The 21,703-nt window shown below is 35.7% G+C and overlaps 1 protein-coding gene across 4 annotated transcripts in view; it reads left to right on the top strand.

Annotated features, from left to right (window-relative positions):
* The window catches only part of Orc5 (origin recognition complex subunit 5), a 183,402-nt gene that overhangs the window by 67,465 nt on the left and 94,234 nt on the right, over window positions 1–21,703 (top strand). For all 4 annotated transcript variants that reach the window (XM_090413801.1, XM_090413802.1, XM_090413800.1 and 1 more), the window contains one exon: window positions 16,453–16,564. In XM_090413801.1, coding sequence (XP_090269927.1) covers window positions 16,453–16,564 — 112 coding nt within the window. The remainder of the gene's footprint in view (window positions 1–16,452; window positions 16,565–21,703) is intronic.

Genomic DNA, 21,703 nt, shown 5'->3' with positions numbered 1-21,703 from the left:
AATATGATTGAATTCAACCAAAGGTATGACAGCAGTAGTGTGGGTGTTAAATGGCCTCCATCCTTGAGTCCCTGACTCCCTGGAAGTCTCTCTTATTAATAATAAACTATGCTGGAGAAAACAGTCTTTTTTTCTTTTCTTTTTTTCCTGAGCTACTTGAGATGTCCACTTGCTTATGAAAATCATTCACAATCAAATCTGCAGTCTATTGTGAAAATAGAAGTGCTACCAATTCAGTTAACAAGGTCACAAGAGGAGAATGAATATATGTATTCCATTATAAGATTACCACTGAACTGATTTCATAACAGATTATTATTATATGTAAGTCTTTCTTGTATAGTGAGACTTGTGGAATTTCCATTATTAAACAATTACATGTGTGCCACAATGAAAAATTAAGACAAAATATTTTATAAATATTTCTTCTTGCACATCTTAAGACATCATCAGTGAGAGCAACGAACTATTATAATGGTAAGAAATTTGAACAATAGAACAGTACTGCATATGCTAGATTTGAATCCCTCTAGACATGTAGTTGCATGTTTGTTCAATTAAAAATTATTGGATTGAAAATGATAAGTAAGTTAATGATTTATAATACAATCTATTTAACACAATTGAATTTAACAATTTCTCAAACTTTTGGTATGGTAAGACAGTTGTTAAGACTAAAGTTTGGTCAATGAAATAAAGCTTCACTACTTTTTTTGAACAGCCATTATATCTGTGCAAAACTTTTGTGTTTTACCATTGGCTCCTATGGTTTGCGTTTTCAGTTCCATGCTGTATCCTGGCCAGATTTTGATGAGCCAGATGTGGTCTTGATGTTCAGAAATATGCTTATTGATTGATCATCCTGTTTGTCCATAGTATGACATATGAACACAGTACTTTGTCTACTCTAGGTGGCATCATTGTTGAGAGTTTACCTTTTGGAGAAGGTAACAGATCATGGTTTAACTTAAAGGTACCAAGAAATTATATACGTGGTAAGCCTTTAAGTTACAGTATAACCAACTGGAAAAACTTCCAACATCTTTCTCTAATCCAGAGGATTTTAATAATAAGGTGTGACACCTTTTGGCAACTTGTATAGGAAAATATGATTTCTGCATTACTTCAACCTTGGTATCGATGCAATTGAGAATTTCAATAGATCAACTATAACTGCTGGAAATTCTTGGACTAGAAGTCTGTAGAATTTTTTTAGCGAAGAATTTGCTTATTATTTATTTATTATTCTTTATTAATTTATTACTTATTTATTCTTTGCTCTTGCTGATGATCTCTTACAATATACATAAAATGAAATATTTATAAAATAAATATAATTTTCTACTTTGGCACACATGCAGTTGTGTTTTTACAAAGCTCCTGTAAGATTGATATTTATTGAGTTCTCATACATTAATTGGTGCATTTTTCGTAAATTATCATAGTTTTTAGTGCCTTTATTATATTTAGTGCATTTAGTATAATATAATTGTAGATATATTGACAAAAGCAAGATACCATATATTAAGACAAGGTGACAGAAGCAAAAGAAATAGTTGAGTTGCTGTTATCACTTTACAAAGGTGTATCATCCAAGTGGAGATTTTGCAGTTGCTGATGCGATTAAGACTGTCAAAATTGAGGTAGATGAACAAGAGGTACTTAACATATTGGAAAAAAAAATCAATGTGAATATATCAGTAGGACTGGATGGCATGTTGGCCCATGTGCTATGTGCAAACGAATTGACAGTGCATCTGATGAAGTTGTTGAATCTAAGTCTCAGCTCTGCTAGGATTCCAAGAGAGTTGAAAGAGGGTAAGATATTATATAAAGGTGGCTGCAAGGCAGATGTAGCAAATTACAAACCAATTCACACTCAGGAGCAGTGGTTAAAGTATTAGAAAAGTTAGTCAAAGGTAAAAGCCAAGTGGGTAGATATGAATATGATATTCTGTGGTGGGAAGCATGGCTCTGGTAAAGGTAGGGCCTGCCTTAGTAATTTACTCACATTTTATAATAGAGTGATAGCAGAATTAGATAATGGAAATAGCTACGCCCTGATACTGTTGGACTATGCAAAGACATTTGACAGAATACCACAATGAAAAACTATTACATAAGTTGGAGCAAATGGAAATGGATATGAATTGATAGCATGGATAGTGGGGTGGCTCACTGACAGACACCAGAGAATAGTATATGGTGAAGTGTAATCTAGGAGAATGACCAGGATGGTGCAGTGCTTCGGGGTTCTGTACTACAGCCAATACTCTTTAATTTGTATATTAATTATATAGAAAAAGATTTAAAGGAGGATATTCAGTTGTTTGCTGATGATGCAAAACTGGGGAAAGAATAGATGATAAAGGTGATGTGGGTATCATTCAAGATGATTTAAATAAATTGGCATTATGAGCAAAGGGTAATGATTGGCATTTTAATGGTGCAAAATGTAAGGTTATACACTTTGGGTTGAAAAGGTTACATGTTGTATATCACAATGATGGTACTGGATTGCAGAAAATTGATGAGGCTAGGGACTTGTGAATAATGGTGGAGAGAGAGAGAGAGAGAGAGAGAGAGAGAGAGAGTTGAAGATTAGAGGGCATATTGCAAAAGTTGGCAGAATAGTCAAAGTATTATTTAGATGAAAAACACTCAAAAGTAATGATGCATAGCCTTATAAAGAGGATTAATATCCCATTTTATATGACTATGATTCAACTGCATCTTGACTACTGTGCAGAGATTTAGTCACCTGGATTTCTTGGGGATCAGGTAGTAGTGGTGATGGAGACGATTCAGAGACGAGTGACCTTGTTGACGAGTGGCAACAGATCTGTGGAATGTTCCCGTCAATGACAGGTTGAAGATGTGTGGAAAAGAGGGGTCATGATAGAAACTTATAAGCTATTAACACCCCAACCGGCCATGACATCTATAGATGTCCAACTAAATCTGGATACGATTCTGTAACACCTAATGAATAACATGGATAAGAAGTACAATTTGGTCTCACTATTTCATCCACCTCACCGGTAGGGAGGTTAAAGGGATTCTATAAGATTGGCACATGACATTTTTTAATACATGATGAATAAAGAGAGAACTAGAGGTCACCCTTGGAAAGTGTATAAGAGTGCAGTTAGTAAGGGTGTACAGATTAGATTTTATACTCGGAGAATGGTGAGTGAGTGGAATGGATTGCTAGAATTAGTTGTGAATGTTAGGAGGTTTAAAGTGATATTATGATAAGTATTTGTGGTTAGTATGGTTCTCCTGCAAAGAGTCTTGACCCCATGTAGATACCCCGTAATGATAATATTGTTAAATTTAGGTTGTTTTAAAAATGGCATTAAAAACTTCTGAGAGCAAAGCACAAGTTAATAAAGCTACTGAAGAAGGAAATGTATGTGTAGCTGAGCAAAAGTGTTGCAGCATTGCTGAAGCTATGAGTAAGCATAACTTAATGCTTGAAATATCCCAATTAAAGCAAATTATTTGACAATCACTGAGTGAATAAGATAAAACCGAGGAACATTAAAGAAGCTCAAACAGGATAAGAAGAAGCAAAAATGTTAAAGCAGGCAAGGTAATAATGAAATATTATGCTAACAATAAGATAAGTCAGTTAGAATATATAAAATAAAATAAGTAATATGGTATGGTGATTTGATCATCAAGTTTGAGCTCACTGAAGAAGTTACTGCTTTGAGCCTTCTGGATGCAAAAATTAAAGATGTGACAAGTGTGATAGAGAAACAGAAAAGTAATGGAGATAGTAGTTCTTGTTTGGATCTGTGGAGTGAGTTTGACAGTAGAAGAGACCACAGGATCCTGCAGAAATTATTAATTGGATTGAGACCTAATGCAGAGTCAGGGAAACTAGATCATCATGGTAGGAACTGTGAGAATTTGTACATAAGTTCAACTATGGTATACAAACATGACAGTGATGTGAATGTATTTGAGCATAGTAATGAATCTGGTAAAGGGTTGGAAATTTACATTTTGAGTTCAAACTTTATGAGTGTATCTGTGGACAGGAAAGAGAAAGTTATCCAACTAGCAGGCTAAGTAGACTGTAAATGCAGGTATAAGAAAAAAACAGGAGGTAACTTTTATGTCTATACGCAAATGCCAGAAGCATCAGAAACAGAGAGGTACAAAGTTCATTCCCTTGGCAAATATGTTTTGGCCTAAGATTATTGGCATTAGTGAAACCTCTATCAGAGTCAGATGTAGTAACTGGAATCAAGTGTAAAAGGTATAGGATATTATTATTCAGGCCTCCATGGAGTCAAGCGACTCATCGTGGGAGGTCCTTCCTAGGAAACACAAAGTCTATCACACCACTCTTTGAACTCATTGCCCATTCTTGCTATCACCACTCTATCAGGGAATGCATTCCATGATTCCACCACCCTCCACACAAAGAAACCACTCCTTACCCTCTTGTTCACAGCTTCCTTTCATAATTTTCAGGGATGGCCCTTGTCATCGCTCCTTCTCACTGTTCCACCAAGCGAAAGCTCCCCAGTGTCCACCCTGTAACTGCCTCTCAACGGTTTAAAAGTGTCGATCATATCACCTCTCCTTCTATTCACAATTCTGCAATCCACATTCCCTCAGCCGATCCTCATAACTAATATTGTACAGTCCTGAAACCATCTTGGTTATCTGCCTCTGCACCCTTTCCACGGTTAATTTATTCCCTTCAAATCCTGGGGACCAAATTTGAGAACAGTAGTCTAAGTTTGGTCTGATCAGGGTCTTATACAATGGAATGATAACTCTTTTATCTCTGCAGGTCAGCGTCGTTCTCAGTATTGCAGCAGTCCTCTGGGTTACCTTCACCACCTATCCAATATGCCCCCTGAATTTCAGTTTTCTATCAATCATCACCCCCAGATCTCTTGTCTCCCCTACTTCAATTCCAATACAGTACAGCTCCTCCAATCGAGTATGCAGCCTCCCATCGATGTATCCCAAACTTCAAGAAGAACAGAAAATATATAAGGGCGGGGGGGGGGGTACTGTTTATGATATCAAATGATTTGTGTCCAATTAAGGTGAAGGCTATAATAATGCATATAGCAGTGACTCGGAGGCTCTCTGGTGTGAAATCGAGGTTAAGGATAAAATATATGGTGGGGTGTTGCCAGATCTGGTGGTTCAACTGTTGGAACAATGAAATGCATTGCCAAATTGCAATGATGGGTATTAAGCAAGTAATTATTATAGGTGACTTAAATTATCGAAACATAGATTGGAAAGAAGAGAAATCTCAAGACTGTCAAATTTAATAAAACAAAAACAGACAAATTCAAATTAAAAAAATGAATCATGCAGGATTGCCCATTTGCATCAAATTTATTTACTATCTATCTTGAAGTAATATGCAAATCCATAGCTGAAGAACCAGATCTACAAATAAATGGCATGAATATCAACCACATTAAATATCCAGACAATATTATTATTTTTGCAAAATCTAAAGCACAATTGGAAAAAACAATAAAACTTTTAAATGAAGAGTGCAAAACTTTTGGAATGAAAATCAATCTAAGCAAAACTAAAATAATAAAAATAGGAAGAGACGAGGAAAATTTTTCAATAAACTTAGAAAATCACATACTTGAACAGGTAAAGCAATTTACACATCTTGGCAGCCTCATTACTCACAACCTCAACAACAGAGAAACAGTAAACTACAGACATAACAAATGAAGTAAATGTATATTTTTTATTTTTATTTTTAAATATGATATTGTTGGCATGGCACCAATGCGTGGATGAACAATGGCAGCAAAGACCATATTATCAGGCGATGTGAATTTGCTGGATTTTATTCATTACAGTGTGTGTGAAATGTGTTTGTTGAGAAAATTAAATGATATATGGAAGGAAATTGAAATTGGAGAGAGTGTGTGTATTAAGTGTTTTAAAAGTGTGTGTCTATTGGGTGATTGAGAATGAAGCAAACATTAGTAGACCGGACGGTACCGACAGTAGGATGGAAAATGATGTCATTAATGTTGAATGTGCGGCCATGGAAATAGAGGAGAACAAAATTGACATTAATAAAGAAATTGTGCACTTGAATTTTATCCTTCATAGGACAAAATGCAAAATTGAACAATTGCAGAAGCAGCAAGAGATTAGTAAACCTGAAAAGAGAAAGAAGCCGGCAGTCCAAAGAAATAATGAAGACCGACCTGACACAAGAAAAACAAGTTAACAAGAAAATTATGTACAGAAATTTAATGATCAGGAGAGTATTTAATGAAAGTGTGAAAAATCGTTTCTGGGTGCAAAAATTCACGATATTAGCCACACCATCTGGATGCAAAAAGGTAAGTCGAAGGAAATGATTGTCTAGGTTGGTGCAAATGATATGAGAGACAAGAAGTATTGTATGAGAGGATGTAAAGGAGTTTTTAGAAGAGGCAAAACTGAAGAGCAAGAAGGTGAAGATTGTAAGTCTCCTACCATGCTATGATAGAGACGAATTGAGAAGGAGGGCATTGGTAGCCGATGAGTTTATACATAGATTATGCAGAAGGAATGATGTAGGATTTGAGGATCTGTATTTGACAGAAATAAGGATTTCTACAATGCTCGTGGACTGTATTTAAATAGTTTTGGTGTCTAGGGAGAGCTTTGTTCACTGAGCATGCTGAAGCACAAATTCATGAATTGTGAAATTCACAATTGATCTTTCTTCTTTCCCATCTATATCTAAATATTTGAAGTCCCCCATAATAATTGCTCGACCTGTACTCATTGTACTAATTTGGCGACAAGTTTAGAGTCTAATTGCTCGAGTTTAGAGTAGAAACAAGTGAGTTTGTGTGAAGGCACGCATGAAGCGAGTGAGTGTAAGAATGAGCAAGTGAGGAATCTAGTCTCTCAAACAAAAATATTGAATAGGTTAGTCAATTCAAAAACTAAAGATGGGTAGGGGCATAAAGGGATGCTGCAGTTTCTATATAATAATGCCAGAAGCATCAGGAACAAGAGGTAGGAGTTTTTGGCATTGGTTAATGCAACCTTGCCAAATGTTACAGGCATTAGTGAAACTTGACTAATAGCAGATGATGTAGTTACAGGTATAGAATGTAAGGGTTTAGTGTTTTCAGGGAAGATAGAGAAGATAGGATGGGGGGAAGAGTACTGCTGATGATAGTGGATGAATTGTAGGCAAATGTAATAGGAGATAGGCAGGAGGGTGGCTGTTCATTTGAAGCGGTCTGGTGTTGAGATTAAAGACAGTAAGACAAAATATAGTTTATTCTTGCTATAGGCCAAGCAGTTCCACAGATGATCTGGAAGACATGCGTCGCCAAATTAGTATAATGAGTACAGGTCGAGCGATTATTATGGGGGACTTCAAATATGGAGATATAGATGGTAACAGGAAGGAAATAGAATGTATACACCTATCAAGAGATAATTACTTAAGGCAGCATGTGATAGATGAGACTAAGGAGTGGGAGAGTATGGGACCTAGTCATAGGATCAGAACAGCTATCCATAACCAAGGTGACCACATTGCCTGCGATTGGTGAAAGTGACCAGGTGATCTTGACGTGAGATTGTAAAACATGTGGAATTTACTGTCAAGAAGGGGTATATGTGTAACTACAAGGCAGACAAGGTAGGTGAATATGACAAGCTTAGGAAGAGTTTAAATCTGTATACTGCAGTGTAAGGATGTTAGTAGCACACTGGATATAGTTAAGTGTCATCTAGAGGAGATTTCTTTACTCGGAATTATTCCAGGGTAAAGATATACGCAATACATCTCTAATACAGAGACTTAGACTCTTCTTTACCAAGATTGCACTGCGTGGCCAAGAGTCACATCCTTCCAGAGGTGCCCCTGTTTTCACAGAGCAGTGCGGATCTAGACTGGAAAGTCGAAAAATATTCCAGACGAAGGCAATGGCAAACCATCTCTGTACGTTGCCAAGAACATTCTATGAACATGCCAAAAATGAGAAAGTACGATATGGTGCTGGATGGTAAGACCCCCGGGCCTGAAGGCATCCAACATTCAACTGGGGAAGAACAGAGGGCTTCCACAAGTAGAACTAGTTTTTATGATGTGTCCAGGTCAAACCCGGAAGGAAGTGTGGTCACGGATGTTGCTGGTTGGAAAAGGGAGGCTCCCTGTTTCACAAGAAACCACAGGATTACTTGGAATGTTAGAAGTATGAACCAAGGTAAGCTGGAAATAATAAAGATGGAAATGGAGCACAAGAAGCTGGATATATTGGGAATGAGTGAACTTAGATGGACAGGAATGGGCCATTTTTCAGTCAGGAGACTATATGGTGTATTACTCAGGACATGAGACAAGTCGTAAAAATGGAGTATCTTTCTTACTCAGGAAAAAGATGGCTAGGTATATAGTAATTTATAGGTTATAATCCAGTGAGTGACAGAATCATTTCTCTCAGAGTGAGTGGACATCCAATGAATATGACCCATCATTCAGGTTTATGCACCCACTACCAGAAGAAGACATTGAAGAATTTTATGGCAAGTTACAAGAAGTGATAGATGCAACACCAAAACGCGATTTATGGCTACTTATTGGAGATTGGAATGCAAAAGTGGAAGAGACTGATGCTAACAAACAGAAATGGGTAGACAAACTTATTACAAACTTCTCTAAAATCTTCACTACCACACCAGAGATACTGATAGGTCAGTAGTTAGAAACATCAGTTTTTGACCACCCTTGTACAATGGAACTATCACACATTCCTTCCAGTCGTGTGGTATCATTTCTGAGCTGAGACTCAAGTTATACAAACATGTGAAAGGAATAGCCAATTCGGCTGAACATTCCTTTAGCAAACTGGCTGATATTCCATCTCTCTCTCTACAGACAAATTCTTATCCAGGTTATGCAAGGTCCATCCAGGTTATCCAGGTCTTCACCTTCATTTTCATGAACCTCTAACTCTTCATCTAATGTAGCAGTAGCACTGTGCACCATGCTACATATACCTGGTTGATATATCTTAAGAAAGTGAGCACTCTTTAACTGAACAATCTCATTAGCTTCCAACACTCGAGAACCATGTGCATTCAGTAAAGTTATTCTTCCATGTTCATTCTTTCTTTTATTTGCAGCATAACAATAAAATTCTTTTGGATTGCCTTTAGCTTGCATGGCCAATTTCTTTTCATACTCCAATTTAGCTTTCCTCACAGTACTTGTTACTTTTCTGGCCTGAGCTTTATATATTTCATAACTCCTCTCACTCTTATTCTCATGATATTCTTTCCACAGATTTCTTGTAGATTTCATCTGCAAGAAGTAATCTGCAAGATTTCTTCTTGTAGATTTCTTGCTTAATAAGGTTGGACATCCATTTCACTCTCAACCTATTTATTCTTCGAACACTAGGAATACATTCAGATACCACCACCACCTTGTTTAAGCATTTTCAAAGATTCCCATGCATTGCTGACATTTTTCCCATTCAGTAACTGATACCATGGGACCAAAGATGGTATTCTCCTAAGTTGATCATAATTTCCAGCTTTGTAGTTCAGCAAGTAATCTGTTTTAATCGGAGCATCAATACAATTAGATACTTTCCAAGAAAGTACAGCATGATTCACTGTCATCAATTGGTGGTAAAATAGCTATAGTCTTGACAGTGACCCCCTTCTGATGCTATGAGCAAATCCAACACTCTTTGACCTCGAGTTCCTTCTTTCACATGCTGCTTGAGAAAGTTGTCTTCCTACAATTCAATAAATTCATCTTATTTCTTATCATGAGATTTCTCTTATACCTAATCAATGTTTGGAAAATTAAAGTCACCCATAATGATCATTTGTTTGGTGCCCATAAGGCTAAATTGGCAATGCATTTCTGTTCTGTATTCTTTCCATAATATTTTTCTCTATATTTTCTTTTTAGCAGGAATATTTTTTTGTGGTAACCATAGCAACATCTCAGCTGGCATGACATCTGATTGTGTTGTACCATCATAATGCAGTTTTAGGCAAAATGGAATTAAATTATCAGTCTCCTTAAAGTTATGTGGAGATCCACCTCATCTGTGCAATTTTTCAGTGATTCCATCCAAATTATTGTAACCATCACGATCATTTTTTATATAAGTCCCGTATATGACAGGGTGTAGAATCTATAGTGAATTAATTCAAAGAAAGAAGGAAGAAATAAGAACTTAGATGGACTAAGGAAGAATAAACCTTTTGATATTTTTCTTGAAAAGTTGGCATTTACAGCTGTTGGGAAGCACTTCATGAGGAAGGCTATTCTAAAGAATAGATATTGATAAAATATAAAAGGAAGAGGGAAGCAGGTTTAATAGGTTTGCAGTTAATATGTGTAAGTACTTCTTGTATTTTAACAGACTTGGTGGAAAGCATAGAAATAATGAATAATAATTCATTGGAACAGTACCCATGAATGAACCTTGTAGAAAAGACATAGGGGTGAAACAAATCCTCTTTGGTTAAGTACCATATTTTTCGATAGATAACGTGTGCGTTATCTATACAAAAAAGTCTCAAAAAAGTTTGTTAAAAGTGAACATGCGCAGTACACATTTGAAAGGTATGAGAGGTAAATCAAATGTAATAACAAAACTAAGGGTAGAAGTATTACTTAATATTTATTGAACATTACACTATTCAAATCCAAAAAATTCTTCACCAGACTCAATATTGAAAGAATCAATTGCATTAAAAATTTTGTTTGGTATTTCTTCATCTTCATAATCATTGTCACTGGACACCACTGCATTCCCTTATGCTTTAATGAAACCATTTCTAACACAGTTTTCACTTACAGCAGCCGAACTTTCTACAATCCACATAACTATATCTTTATATGACGTTCTTTTCATCTGCCCTGTTTTGTTATATTAATGGATGCCATTCATCATCCAGTCTTCCCACTTAGCCCACAAATTGTCTTTGAATGGTTTATTTATTGCAAGATCAAGGGAGGGTTGGAGTTTTTTTTGTTAAACCACCTGGAATGACGGCCAATTTGGAATACTTACAATTGTTTTAACTTCTGCTGTCATGTGTGCCCTACATGAATCCAACACTAACAAAGATTTCAGGTTGAAAATTGCCATTTTTTTCTTTCGCCACACATTCTCCAACCAAAATTTCATAACCTTGGAATTTATCCAACCTTTATCATTAGCAGTAACAATAATATCTTTGGAATCACAACTTTTTGGAACAGTATTTTTTTTGAAAATCACCATTGGTGGCAGTTTGGAACCATCTGCAGTTACGCAGAGAACCACAGTAAAGTTAGACTTTTCGTGCCCTGTTGTAGCAACTGAAACCCCTTTTGCTCCCTTCAGATTCACAGTCCTAGAACTAGGCATGTCAAAACTTATGGGAACCTCATCCATATTCCCAAAGTGACAAGCATCAACTCCACAAGTTTTCTCTCAGAAACAAACGAAATTTAGCTACTTTTGCTTCCCAGTCGCACAGCAAATTTTGTCCAACACTAGTGGAGGAGCACACACTTAAATTGTTTCTCTTCATAAATCCAAAACCCAAGATGGGTAGGCCTTGAAATCCTTTATACTATCGTTTTGCATGATACTTTTCGATTCCTGCAACACACGGACAGTAGATATTCTCATACCTTTAGCTCTTTCACTAACAACCCAATCAAACAGTTTTTTTCCTATGGTTGGCCACAAGCACCTTCTAAACCTCATAGCACGTTTCCTCGCATGTAAACATTTCAGGACTGTTTCAGCCTTTCGCCATTCACGAACACTATTTTCTCCAACACTGGACAATCTACTTGCTTCACGATTCCCTTGTTGGATTCTGATTATATAGAGATTGGAGTAATTATTATTTGTTTCAGAATCCAACATGATTTTCCATCACATAGGCTAGACTTGTAAATATTATTTAATGTAAACAACTTATTTTACAATTTAATATTCATATAACTACCTTTAATTTTATTCTAATATTTAATTATTTAATCAAGAATATATGTATTAATAGTAGAAAAACTGTGTGTTAAATTATTATCAAGCTATTTAGCTTATTTCTATGTTAATATAGAATTTATATTTGATAATTTAACTGCGCATTAATTGAAATGTAAATATTCTTTATTTATTCCTATTTGTAGAAATTTAACGTTATGTAATAGCTCAATTTTATTATGTTTTGTTTTGTTGTCATGGAGACGCATGTAAGCAAGCGAGCACGTTTTTGGAACACCACATGAGGAGAAAGCTTATTGAAAAGAGTTTTAGTTAAAGAAATCACGAGAACAATTTAGGTGGGAAGAATGGATATAAAAAGCGATGAACGCTGAAATTATATTATTAAGAGAGAGAAAAAGGAGAGGATTGGCATTAGGTTGGAATCGGAGCATTCGGCATTCGGGAATCACAGTGCGATAATAACGAGTCGGCAAGTCACTCAAGCAGCTAAATAAAGTCTACTAGTCGAGAGGCAGTTAGCTAATAAGGTGTAGAATAACAATTATAGCTACGGAAGACAGCTGAGCAACTACTAAATAGACTAGCAAAGCTTGAATTGAGATATAATTTCAGTGCTGACCTGTCAAGGACACACAGAATCTTGAAATAAAGCATCGAGTAACTAGAGAATAGTAGAGGCTGTAAAAATTGAAGTTTACCGTTAACTGTGTTTAGAATTGTAGTGTCTAAAGAATTAATTGAATGCCGGAAGAGTGAACAACTGTGCATATAAAACTTCAAGATAAGGAATTATTGTGTATTGCCTTAATTCATGAGTGATCAGTAGTACTTCATGCAAGAACGTTTGTTTATGTGTATAGTGACCGTGAATTAATTCAGTTAATGCTTTGAAGATATATTTTAATGAGTGCCGATTATTGTTAAAAGTGTTTACGGTTATAAAAAGTGTTTGTGTATAAGTTGATGAAGATAGAAGATTATCGGTAAGATTATGCCAACCATTAATATTCCTATACAGAGAAGTGTGTGAGTTTCATCCTAGAATTTCCTTATGTTAACAGTAACTATTGTAAAGATTAGCTGAAGTGTAAATTTAAAAGTGTTTGCTTGTAAAGTGGTGTTACTGCGATTTTATTGTATTTGGAACTTAAGAACTGTGAGAAGACTGTATTAGAGACAACGAATTTACCATTGTCTGAGTTTGTATGATTAAATTTATCAGAGAAGTTAAAATGTTTGTGATATCTTAATTACTGATTTGAACTTAAGTGTAAAATTTGTGATTCTAAAATTAAATGTTTGTTTTTGTTAATCAAAGGTTGTATTTTGCCTGAATCTCTTTTACTGCACCATTCATAAAATATTCGAACCAAAGCGGGTAAATTAAGTAAGTTAAATATACTCGGCCAGTATATATAATAACAACATATAAAGGAAGGGTAGTTGAGCGTTGATTTGTCTTCAATTCTTGAACTAATTCAGATATAGAGTGGCACAGTCTATAAATATAAATTTTCTCTATATTTGCATTAGAAATCAACTAGCAACTTAATTTTAGGTTAAGAACATCGTAATAACTAAATGTCGGATCCAAGGTATAGATTAAGATGAAGTAGGATCCAACACCCTTTTTCCTTTGCTACTTCTACCACTTCAAGCTTGAACTGCGCTGTGTAGGATTTTCTCCGAGAAGTACTTCTGTCTTCCATGGTTAATTCAGATTTAATAACAAAATATAAACAAATAATAATTTACTTTATGAAATATTTTAAAACAGGATGTACGGAATAATCGACCACTGCTACTAGCAACGCATCTGCTTTTAAAGAATTCCTATGTCTGTACTTCTTAACTCTCTACCGCTAGTTAGTGCATACACATTATCTATACATCAAAAGGAGTGATGAAAATGTTGGGGATGTGTGTTATACATTAGGTGCGTGTTATCTATTGAAAAACACGGTAGTTGAAGTGTTAATTGAGAGAGAGAAATCATTCTTCCACCAAATCACTCACGTGGACAGCACGAAGCAATTTTAGAGAAGTTTACTGGTGCACTACCCCAAAACACGAGCACATTATTCTAAGGGTTGACAATTTTGGATTTGTTGTAGAAAATTTTTTTCATTTGGTTACAAAGCAAATTATATTTGAGAAGACATTTTTGTTTAATTCTTTATCAAAGTGTAAGCAAACAAAGTTGGACATGAAGTATCTATATGACTAGCCTACTTGTATGTAGAGGCTGTTGACTTCCTATTCTTCAGTATCCCTTCATGCAAAAACATTATGGGAACAGCAACTACCCAGAGTTTAACTCATCAGTGGGAGCTAGACCCAAGAAGATATCTTTTTACTACTTGTATATGTTCCATATATAAGTAGTAAAAAGGTGTATCACATTATTATTAAAATACTCTAGGATCAGAGATAGTTGTAGAAAGTTTTTCACTTGGTTAGAAAATGATTTGAATTTGACAAGAAATTATATTCATGTTTAGTCTTTCATGCAAATACAAGAAAACAAACAAACATATGCATACTTTGCTTATACTTGGATAAAGGATTAAACAAGCATATAATTTCTTGTCAAATATAAAATACTTTATGACAAACTGAAAAAAAAAATTTCTGCAATTGTCTCTGGTTCAGAGTATTCTAATAATGTGATATACTTTTTTATTATTTGTATATGGCCGAGCGGTCTAAGCCGGCAGACTCAAGGATAATTTCCTTTTGTGTAACACAATTATGAATTCTGGTCCATGAATGTAGGTGTGGGTTCAAATCCCACTCCTGACATAGTTTTTTGTGAGCTAGTGCCACAGTGGTAGCACGTCTGACTAAAATATTTTGAATAGAAGAAGGAGAGGTGATATGATTGAGACTTTTAAACTGTCGAGAGGTGGCTACAGGGTTGACACTGGGAGTTCTTTCACTTGGTGGAATAGTGGGAAGTGGGCGATGACAAGGGGCCATCCCTGGAAGTTACGAAAGGAAGCTGTGAGCAAGAGGGTGAGGAGTGGTTTTTTTGTGTGGAGGGTTGTTGGAATGCATTGCCTGATAGAGTGGTGAGAGCAAAAATGGTCAGTGAGTTCAAGGAGTGGTATGATAGACTTTATGTTTCCTAGGAAGGTCCTCCCATGATGAGTCTCTTGACTCCATGGAGGCCTGAATAATAATAATAGTATATGAAAATATATGATTTCTGCATTAATAAACTTGGTGTTTTCTTTGGTCTGGCTCTCATTTGGTTACATTTGGTTACAAATGTAAAAAAAAAAAAAAAGCCATTTGGTTAAAAATGAGAGCCAGCTCAGCTCTCCTTGGTGGTGGGTTTTTGCCTATCACTGAGTGAACCCACTGCTGATTTTCTTGTTCTGCAGTGATTCAGGTCAGGTATGATACTTTTAGTGGTGATCCTTTAGGTTCACTCAGTGAGATTTAGAGTGATCTTATAGATCACCCAGAGTTTTTGGAGAGGTACTCTCTGCACTCTTACCTCAATAAAGGTCAAAACTAATCTGGGTAGTGACTCTTTCTATAATTTTTTTGCATTATGAGATACTGAAGCAATTAATGTCAAGTCAACAGCCTCTGTATACATCAGTCTATCATGAAGCTACTTCATGCTTAAATTTGGTTTGCTTACACTGAGATAAATGCTTAAACAAGAATGTAATTTCTTGTCAATTATAATTTAGATTTTGGATTTGTAGAGTTAGTAGCTGATTGGGTAAAAAGTTAGATAAAAGTTAAAGTGCCTTGAATGGAATAGAATGAAGTTTATGAGGTTGATAAACTGCTGTTGTGATCTGTTTATACAGGATGAGCTAAGGGTGAATATCAGTCCAAGAAGAAATCGAAAGGAGAGATCTGATCCTGTCTCACAATTTTTAGATTGTTAGAGGTAAGGGAAAGGTGTATTGAGATCCGTTTTGCAAGAAAAAGAGAGAAGGACTGTGTTTTGATGTGGCAGGTAACTAGGTTATTCTTATCTCATTGAAGAATGCCATGAAGACCTTTGTTTAAAGCATTTGGTTGTAGAAGATCTAGAATCTTGGGATATTTGTGCGCTGCAAGTTTTTCATATACATAAAAGATATTATCACTATCATTAGCAAAAACTAGATAGGATTTTTGGTCAGTGAGAGAGTCATTTATACATCAAAGAAACAGAATGAAAAAGAGAAAAAATTAGTAGAACAGAGTGCAAGCTATCCATCATGACATGTAGCTGTCACCCAGAACTATATGTTATCATTATAAAACCATCCTATTTCTAATGAATCAATACGTTGCTGCATCCAGTTGCTGTCAATGCTCCAGTCATATTATTCTTCATTACTAAATCTATGCATAATATTTAAAAAATTTATTTTATTTACTTTTAGTAAATAAATGAGTATAAGAGTATAAACAGTATGAAAAAATGAATATTTTCCTTTCTCTGTAGACAAATCTGAATATCTGTGTTATTATAATCTCTGAAATCATATGGGAAAAATTTCATTCTGGGACAGGCTTTTATGAACCCTTTCAAATACTTTTTCCTGATTATAATAAAGGTAAGTTGTAAAATTCTAGTTTCTGTTATATTAACATTATACTATATTTTTATTAAGCCAGGATACTGAACTGACATAAAAATTATGATGTCATCACATTATTCAGTTTTTGGTACCTCTCACATTTTATTAGTCAGAACTCTTCAAATGGCAACTTAGTTATTGTACTCAGCCATCATTTTTTTTTTTTTTTTTGTCATTCATGATCAAAAAAAAAATGTAAAAGAAAGTTTTATTATATATAAAGTTTTCAGTTTTTTTCATTAAAGTTGATGAGTTTATGATATAAAACTTGTCTGTTTTAATGAATGTTGGCCATAGTTCTGTTTACACTGACTTGCTGTAAACCCCCCCCCCCCAAAAAAAAATGTCACTGTCTTTAGGTGTCAACTTATTCCATATTATTTATAAGTTAACCATATAAGTTATAGGAGTGACACTGAAAACTTCTTTCAGTACATGGAGAAGGGAGAAAACAAGAGGTTACCCATAGAGATTGTGTAAGTGTGGTTATCAAGGGTGTTAAGACTGGATTTTTTCTTTGGAGGATGGAGGGTGGCAAATGGGTGGAATGGATTACCAGATGCAGTTGTTGTGTGAATAATGGATCTTCTGCAGTGAGTTTACTGACTTCATGGAGCTATCCATATAATAATAATATGTACAGTGCTGAAATACAGAACAAAATGTTCCATATTTTATTCATAGAAAGAAACAGAGGGATGGTGCCCATTTTCAGCATATGCAGCATGGCTGTTCCATTAAGTGTAGCCATGATATGTATGCTGAACATGGGCAAAAATATGTGAGCAAATTAATATCAGTTACTGTTTTTAAGTATGCAGTTGAAACTAAAATAATAAAATAAATCAGAATGGATTAACCTATATGGTCAAGTTTCAAAAAATTTCAAAAAACTTCCCTTTCTGCATTCTGATAGCAGAAATGGAAGGTAAAAGAATTAATTGTTTTGGCTGGAATCAGTGACCCGAGAGGTGTGAAGTATTGCATAAGGGAAGATGCGAAAGAGTTATTTTTTCTTCCTTATTGCCTTCTACAAAAGATAAACTGTCATCTCTATCTTTGACTGGCATTTACATTTACCAAATACCATGTGAATGCAGTGTTTCTTATTTTGGACAAACTGGCCGTTCTGTGGAAAAAAGAATTAAAGAACATCAATATTATACAACAAACCTCAGAAGTCTGGTCTAGCACAACAGAGTATTAACACTATCCAAAATATCCAGTGGGATAAAACTATTCTCCTTCATAGATGCAGGTTCAAATATGAACGCTTCTTTAAAGAAATTTATTACTGTTATTTATTAATTAATAATTAGAAAGTGTTATTGATGAAGGTGGTGAGGGTGAAGTTTGTAAGTCTGCTGCCATGATATGATAGAGGTGAACTGAGAAGGAGGGCAATGATAAGTAATGAATCAATATGCAGGTTGTGCAGAAGGGATGGTGTAGAGTTTGTGCACTTGTAATTTGATGGACATAAAGATTTGTACAATGCTGATGGACTATACTTAAATGGATTCAGAGTTTGGTGTCTAGAGAGAGCTTTATTCACTAAGAGTGTGGAAGTGCAAAGGCAGGGAAACTAAAGAAATTAGGCTGGATGCACACAAGTATGTGTGGAGGCATCATGAAGCAAATGAGGTGGAGAATAACCAACAAGTCTTTCATCTTGTTATAAAGATTTGTTATAATAACATAAAGATTTGTACAGTGCTGATGGACTTCCCTCTCTCTGTCCCTGAGGGATGGAGAGAGAGGGAAGAGCCCGTAGCCAATCCTTCTTTTTGTTCCCAGAATTTGTCTTGATATATGAAAAAAGTATTAGACAGAGACAGAGATCCCACATGGCATGTTCACAATAAAACCAATGATCTAATTAAAAAGATGCATAATTGGACTGAAGAATTTAAAAGAACTCTACAATCAAAACACCCATTAGTTCCAAGAATTTATGGTGTACCAAAAATACATAAGATAGGTATTCCCTTAAGCCCAGTGGTGGATGGAAGAGACTCTCTGACCTGTAATTTAGCAAAACATCTCACTAACATGATTTTACATCACACAGGAAAAACATCCTCTTTCATCAAGAACAGTACACATTTTATTGAGAAGGTAAAAGATATTTACATTGGACCTTCAGACATTTTAGCAAGTTTGGACATTATCAGCCTATTTACAAATGTTCCAAGAAACGAAACTGTGAATCTCCTTTAAGACCTCTTTCCACCGGACATCGTAGATCTTTATAAACATTGTATAAATAATACTTTTTTCATATATCACGACAAATTTTGGGAACAAAAAGAAGGATTGGCTATGGGCTCTTCCCTCTCTCTGGCTTTAGCTAACCTATTTATGGAACATTTTGAAAATAATGCTTTAATCAATTATCATAAAAAACCAAAAATTTGGCTACGCTATATAGACGACATTTTCATCATTTGGCCAGGAACAAGAGATGAACTCATTGCTTTCAAAAATTACCTGAATAATTTACATAAGAATATAAAATTTACTTTAGAACAAGAAGAACTTAGAAAACTTCTTTTTCTTGACATCCTATTAGAAGTCAATGAAAAAGATAATAAACTTTCTTTCTCAATATATAGAAAACCCACCAACACAGGAAGATTTCTTAATGTGGCCACTTTGCAAAAAATAGGTCTAATAAAAACCCTGAGGGACAGAGCTTATAATATTTCCAGCACAGAAAAACAGAGAAATGAAGAATTGGAATATTTAACACAGATCCTCAAAAAAAAAGGTTATGAACCCAAGACTATCAAAAAAATCCTCCACACACCTCCTACAAGCATCCCACAGAAACAAGATTTCAAAAACGCCATCACGCTTCCATATATCAAGAATGTTACAGACAAGATGGCTAAATTACTAAACAAACATAACATCAAAGTAGCTTTCTGCAAGATTTCTATATCTCCCAAAACCTCCACTTCATCCTTTAAAAAAACCAGGTGTTTATAAAATTTATTGTTCTTGCACAATCTGCTACATAGGACAGACAGGAAGATCTGGGGAAATACGCATGAACGAACACCAAAAGGATGTACAAAACAGAAGAGAACACAAATCAGATCTAGCTTTCCATACCACTTCCACCAGCCACAATGTACTCTGGCAGAAAACAAACATGTCTTATATAGAAAAAACTGTTACATATAAGGAAATTTAAAGAAGCTGCAAACATGCTTAGAATTCCAACACAATGCAATAAAAACCAAGGCTTAATTCTACACCAAGTTTGGTCAGCTGTGATAAAAAATATACATCAATCAGACCTCGGACATTATGAACATGAATAACAGAACGTGGCATCATCCAGCATTGTTTAAACTTAGCATTGCTTTGAATCTGCATTTTGATTTTTTAATTTTATAAACAGTCAGACAGCTACAACTGTATAGTATGAACTATTAATTTCTCTTTTTTTTGTTGTTTTAACTTTCAATTACCTTTTACCCCTGAAGATGTAAGTCAAACGACTTACGAAACTTGTCGGGTTTTATTTCTTTATTGTGCTTTTAGCTTAATAAAAAAATGTGGTCCAATTACCGGAATATGCCTTATGAACATATACAGTGTTGGGCAGATGAGTGTAATGTTATCTGTGAGAAGGATTGGCTATGGGCTCTGATATCTCTATGATATGGGGATAATGTTATCTGTAAGAGTCAACATGAATTTGTTAAGGGGCACTCTTGTTTTAGTAATATGCTAGCCTTTTATAATAAAGTTACAAGAGCAGTAGATGAGGGAAAGGCAGATACTGCCATTTTCTTGGATTTAGCAAAGGCATTTGACAGGTTGCCACATGATATGCTGATATTTAAGTTGCAGCACATGGGTTTGGATGTCATGTTGGTCAACGGGATTCAGGATTGGCTGTCCGATAGGTATCAGAGTTGTGTATGGTGGGGCAGTTTCAAGGAAGCAGAAGGTTACAAGTGGGCTCCCAAAGGGCTCAGTACTGGGACCTATATTGCTTAACCTTTATATCAATGACATTATCGGTGGATTGCAGTGGGATATTCAGTTGTTTGCTGATGATGTGAAGCTGGGAAAGGTTATCAGTAATAGTGCAGATGTGGCAGCCCTGTAAGAGCATTTGAATAAACTAGACAGATGGGCAAACAAATGGGGGTGATGGTTTAATGCAACAAAATGTAAAGTCTTGAAGTTTGGGATCCATCGCTGGGCGGCTGCATACTCGATTGGAGCAGCTGTACTGGAGGAAGTAGGGGAGACAAGAGATCTGGGGATGATGATTGATAGAAAACTGAAATTCAGGGAGCATATTGCAAAGGTGGTGAAGGTAACCCAGAAGATTGCTGCAATACTGAGAAGGATGCTGACCTACAGAGATAAGAGTTATCATTCCATTGTATAAGACCCTGATCACACCACACTTAGACTATTGTTCTCAAATTTGGTCCCCAGGATTTGGAGGGCATAAATTAACTGTGGAAAGGGTACAGAGATGGATAACAAAGATTGTTTCAGGACTGTTCAATATCAGTTATAAGGATCGACTGAGGGAATGTGGACTGCAGAGTTTGGTGGATAGAAGAAGGAGAGGTGATATGATCGAGACTTTTAAACTTTTGAGAGGCAGTTACAGGGTGAACGTTGGGGAGTTCTTTCGCTTGGTGAAACAGGGGGAAAGAGCCATCCCTGGAGGTTATGAAAGGAAGCTGTGAGCAAGAGGTTCAGGAGTGGTTTCTTTGCCTGAGAGAATGATGAGAGAAAGAACAGTCAATGAATTCAAGGAGTGGTATGATGGACTGCAGAGTTTGGTGGATAGAAGGAGGAGAGGTGATATGATTGAGACTTTTAAACTTGTGAGAGGCAGTTACAGGGTGAATATTGGGGAGTTCTTTCGCTTGGTGGAACAGTGGGAAAGAGTCATCCCTGGAGGTTACGAAAGGAAGCTGTGAGCAAGAGGGTGAGGAGTGGTTTCTTTGCATGGAGGGTGGTTGAACTGTGGAATGCATTGCCTGAGAGAGTGATGAGAGCAAGAACGGTCAATGAGTTCAAGGAGTGGTATGATAGACTTTGTTTCCTAAGAAGGACCTCCCACTATGATATTCT

This window comes from Typopeltis vanoorti, chromosome 24, assembly GCF_054136105.1.
Source record: "Typopeltis vanoorti isolate ZY-2024b chromosome 24, IOZ_Tvanoo_1.0, whole genome shotgun sequence".
Classification (NCBI taxonomy): Eukaryota; Metazoa; Arthropoda; class Arachnida; order Uropygi; family Thelyphonidae; genus Typopeltis; species Typopeltis vanoorti.
Note: the sequence above shows the minus strand (reverse complement) of the source record. Positions and strands in the feature narration are given on the sequence as shown.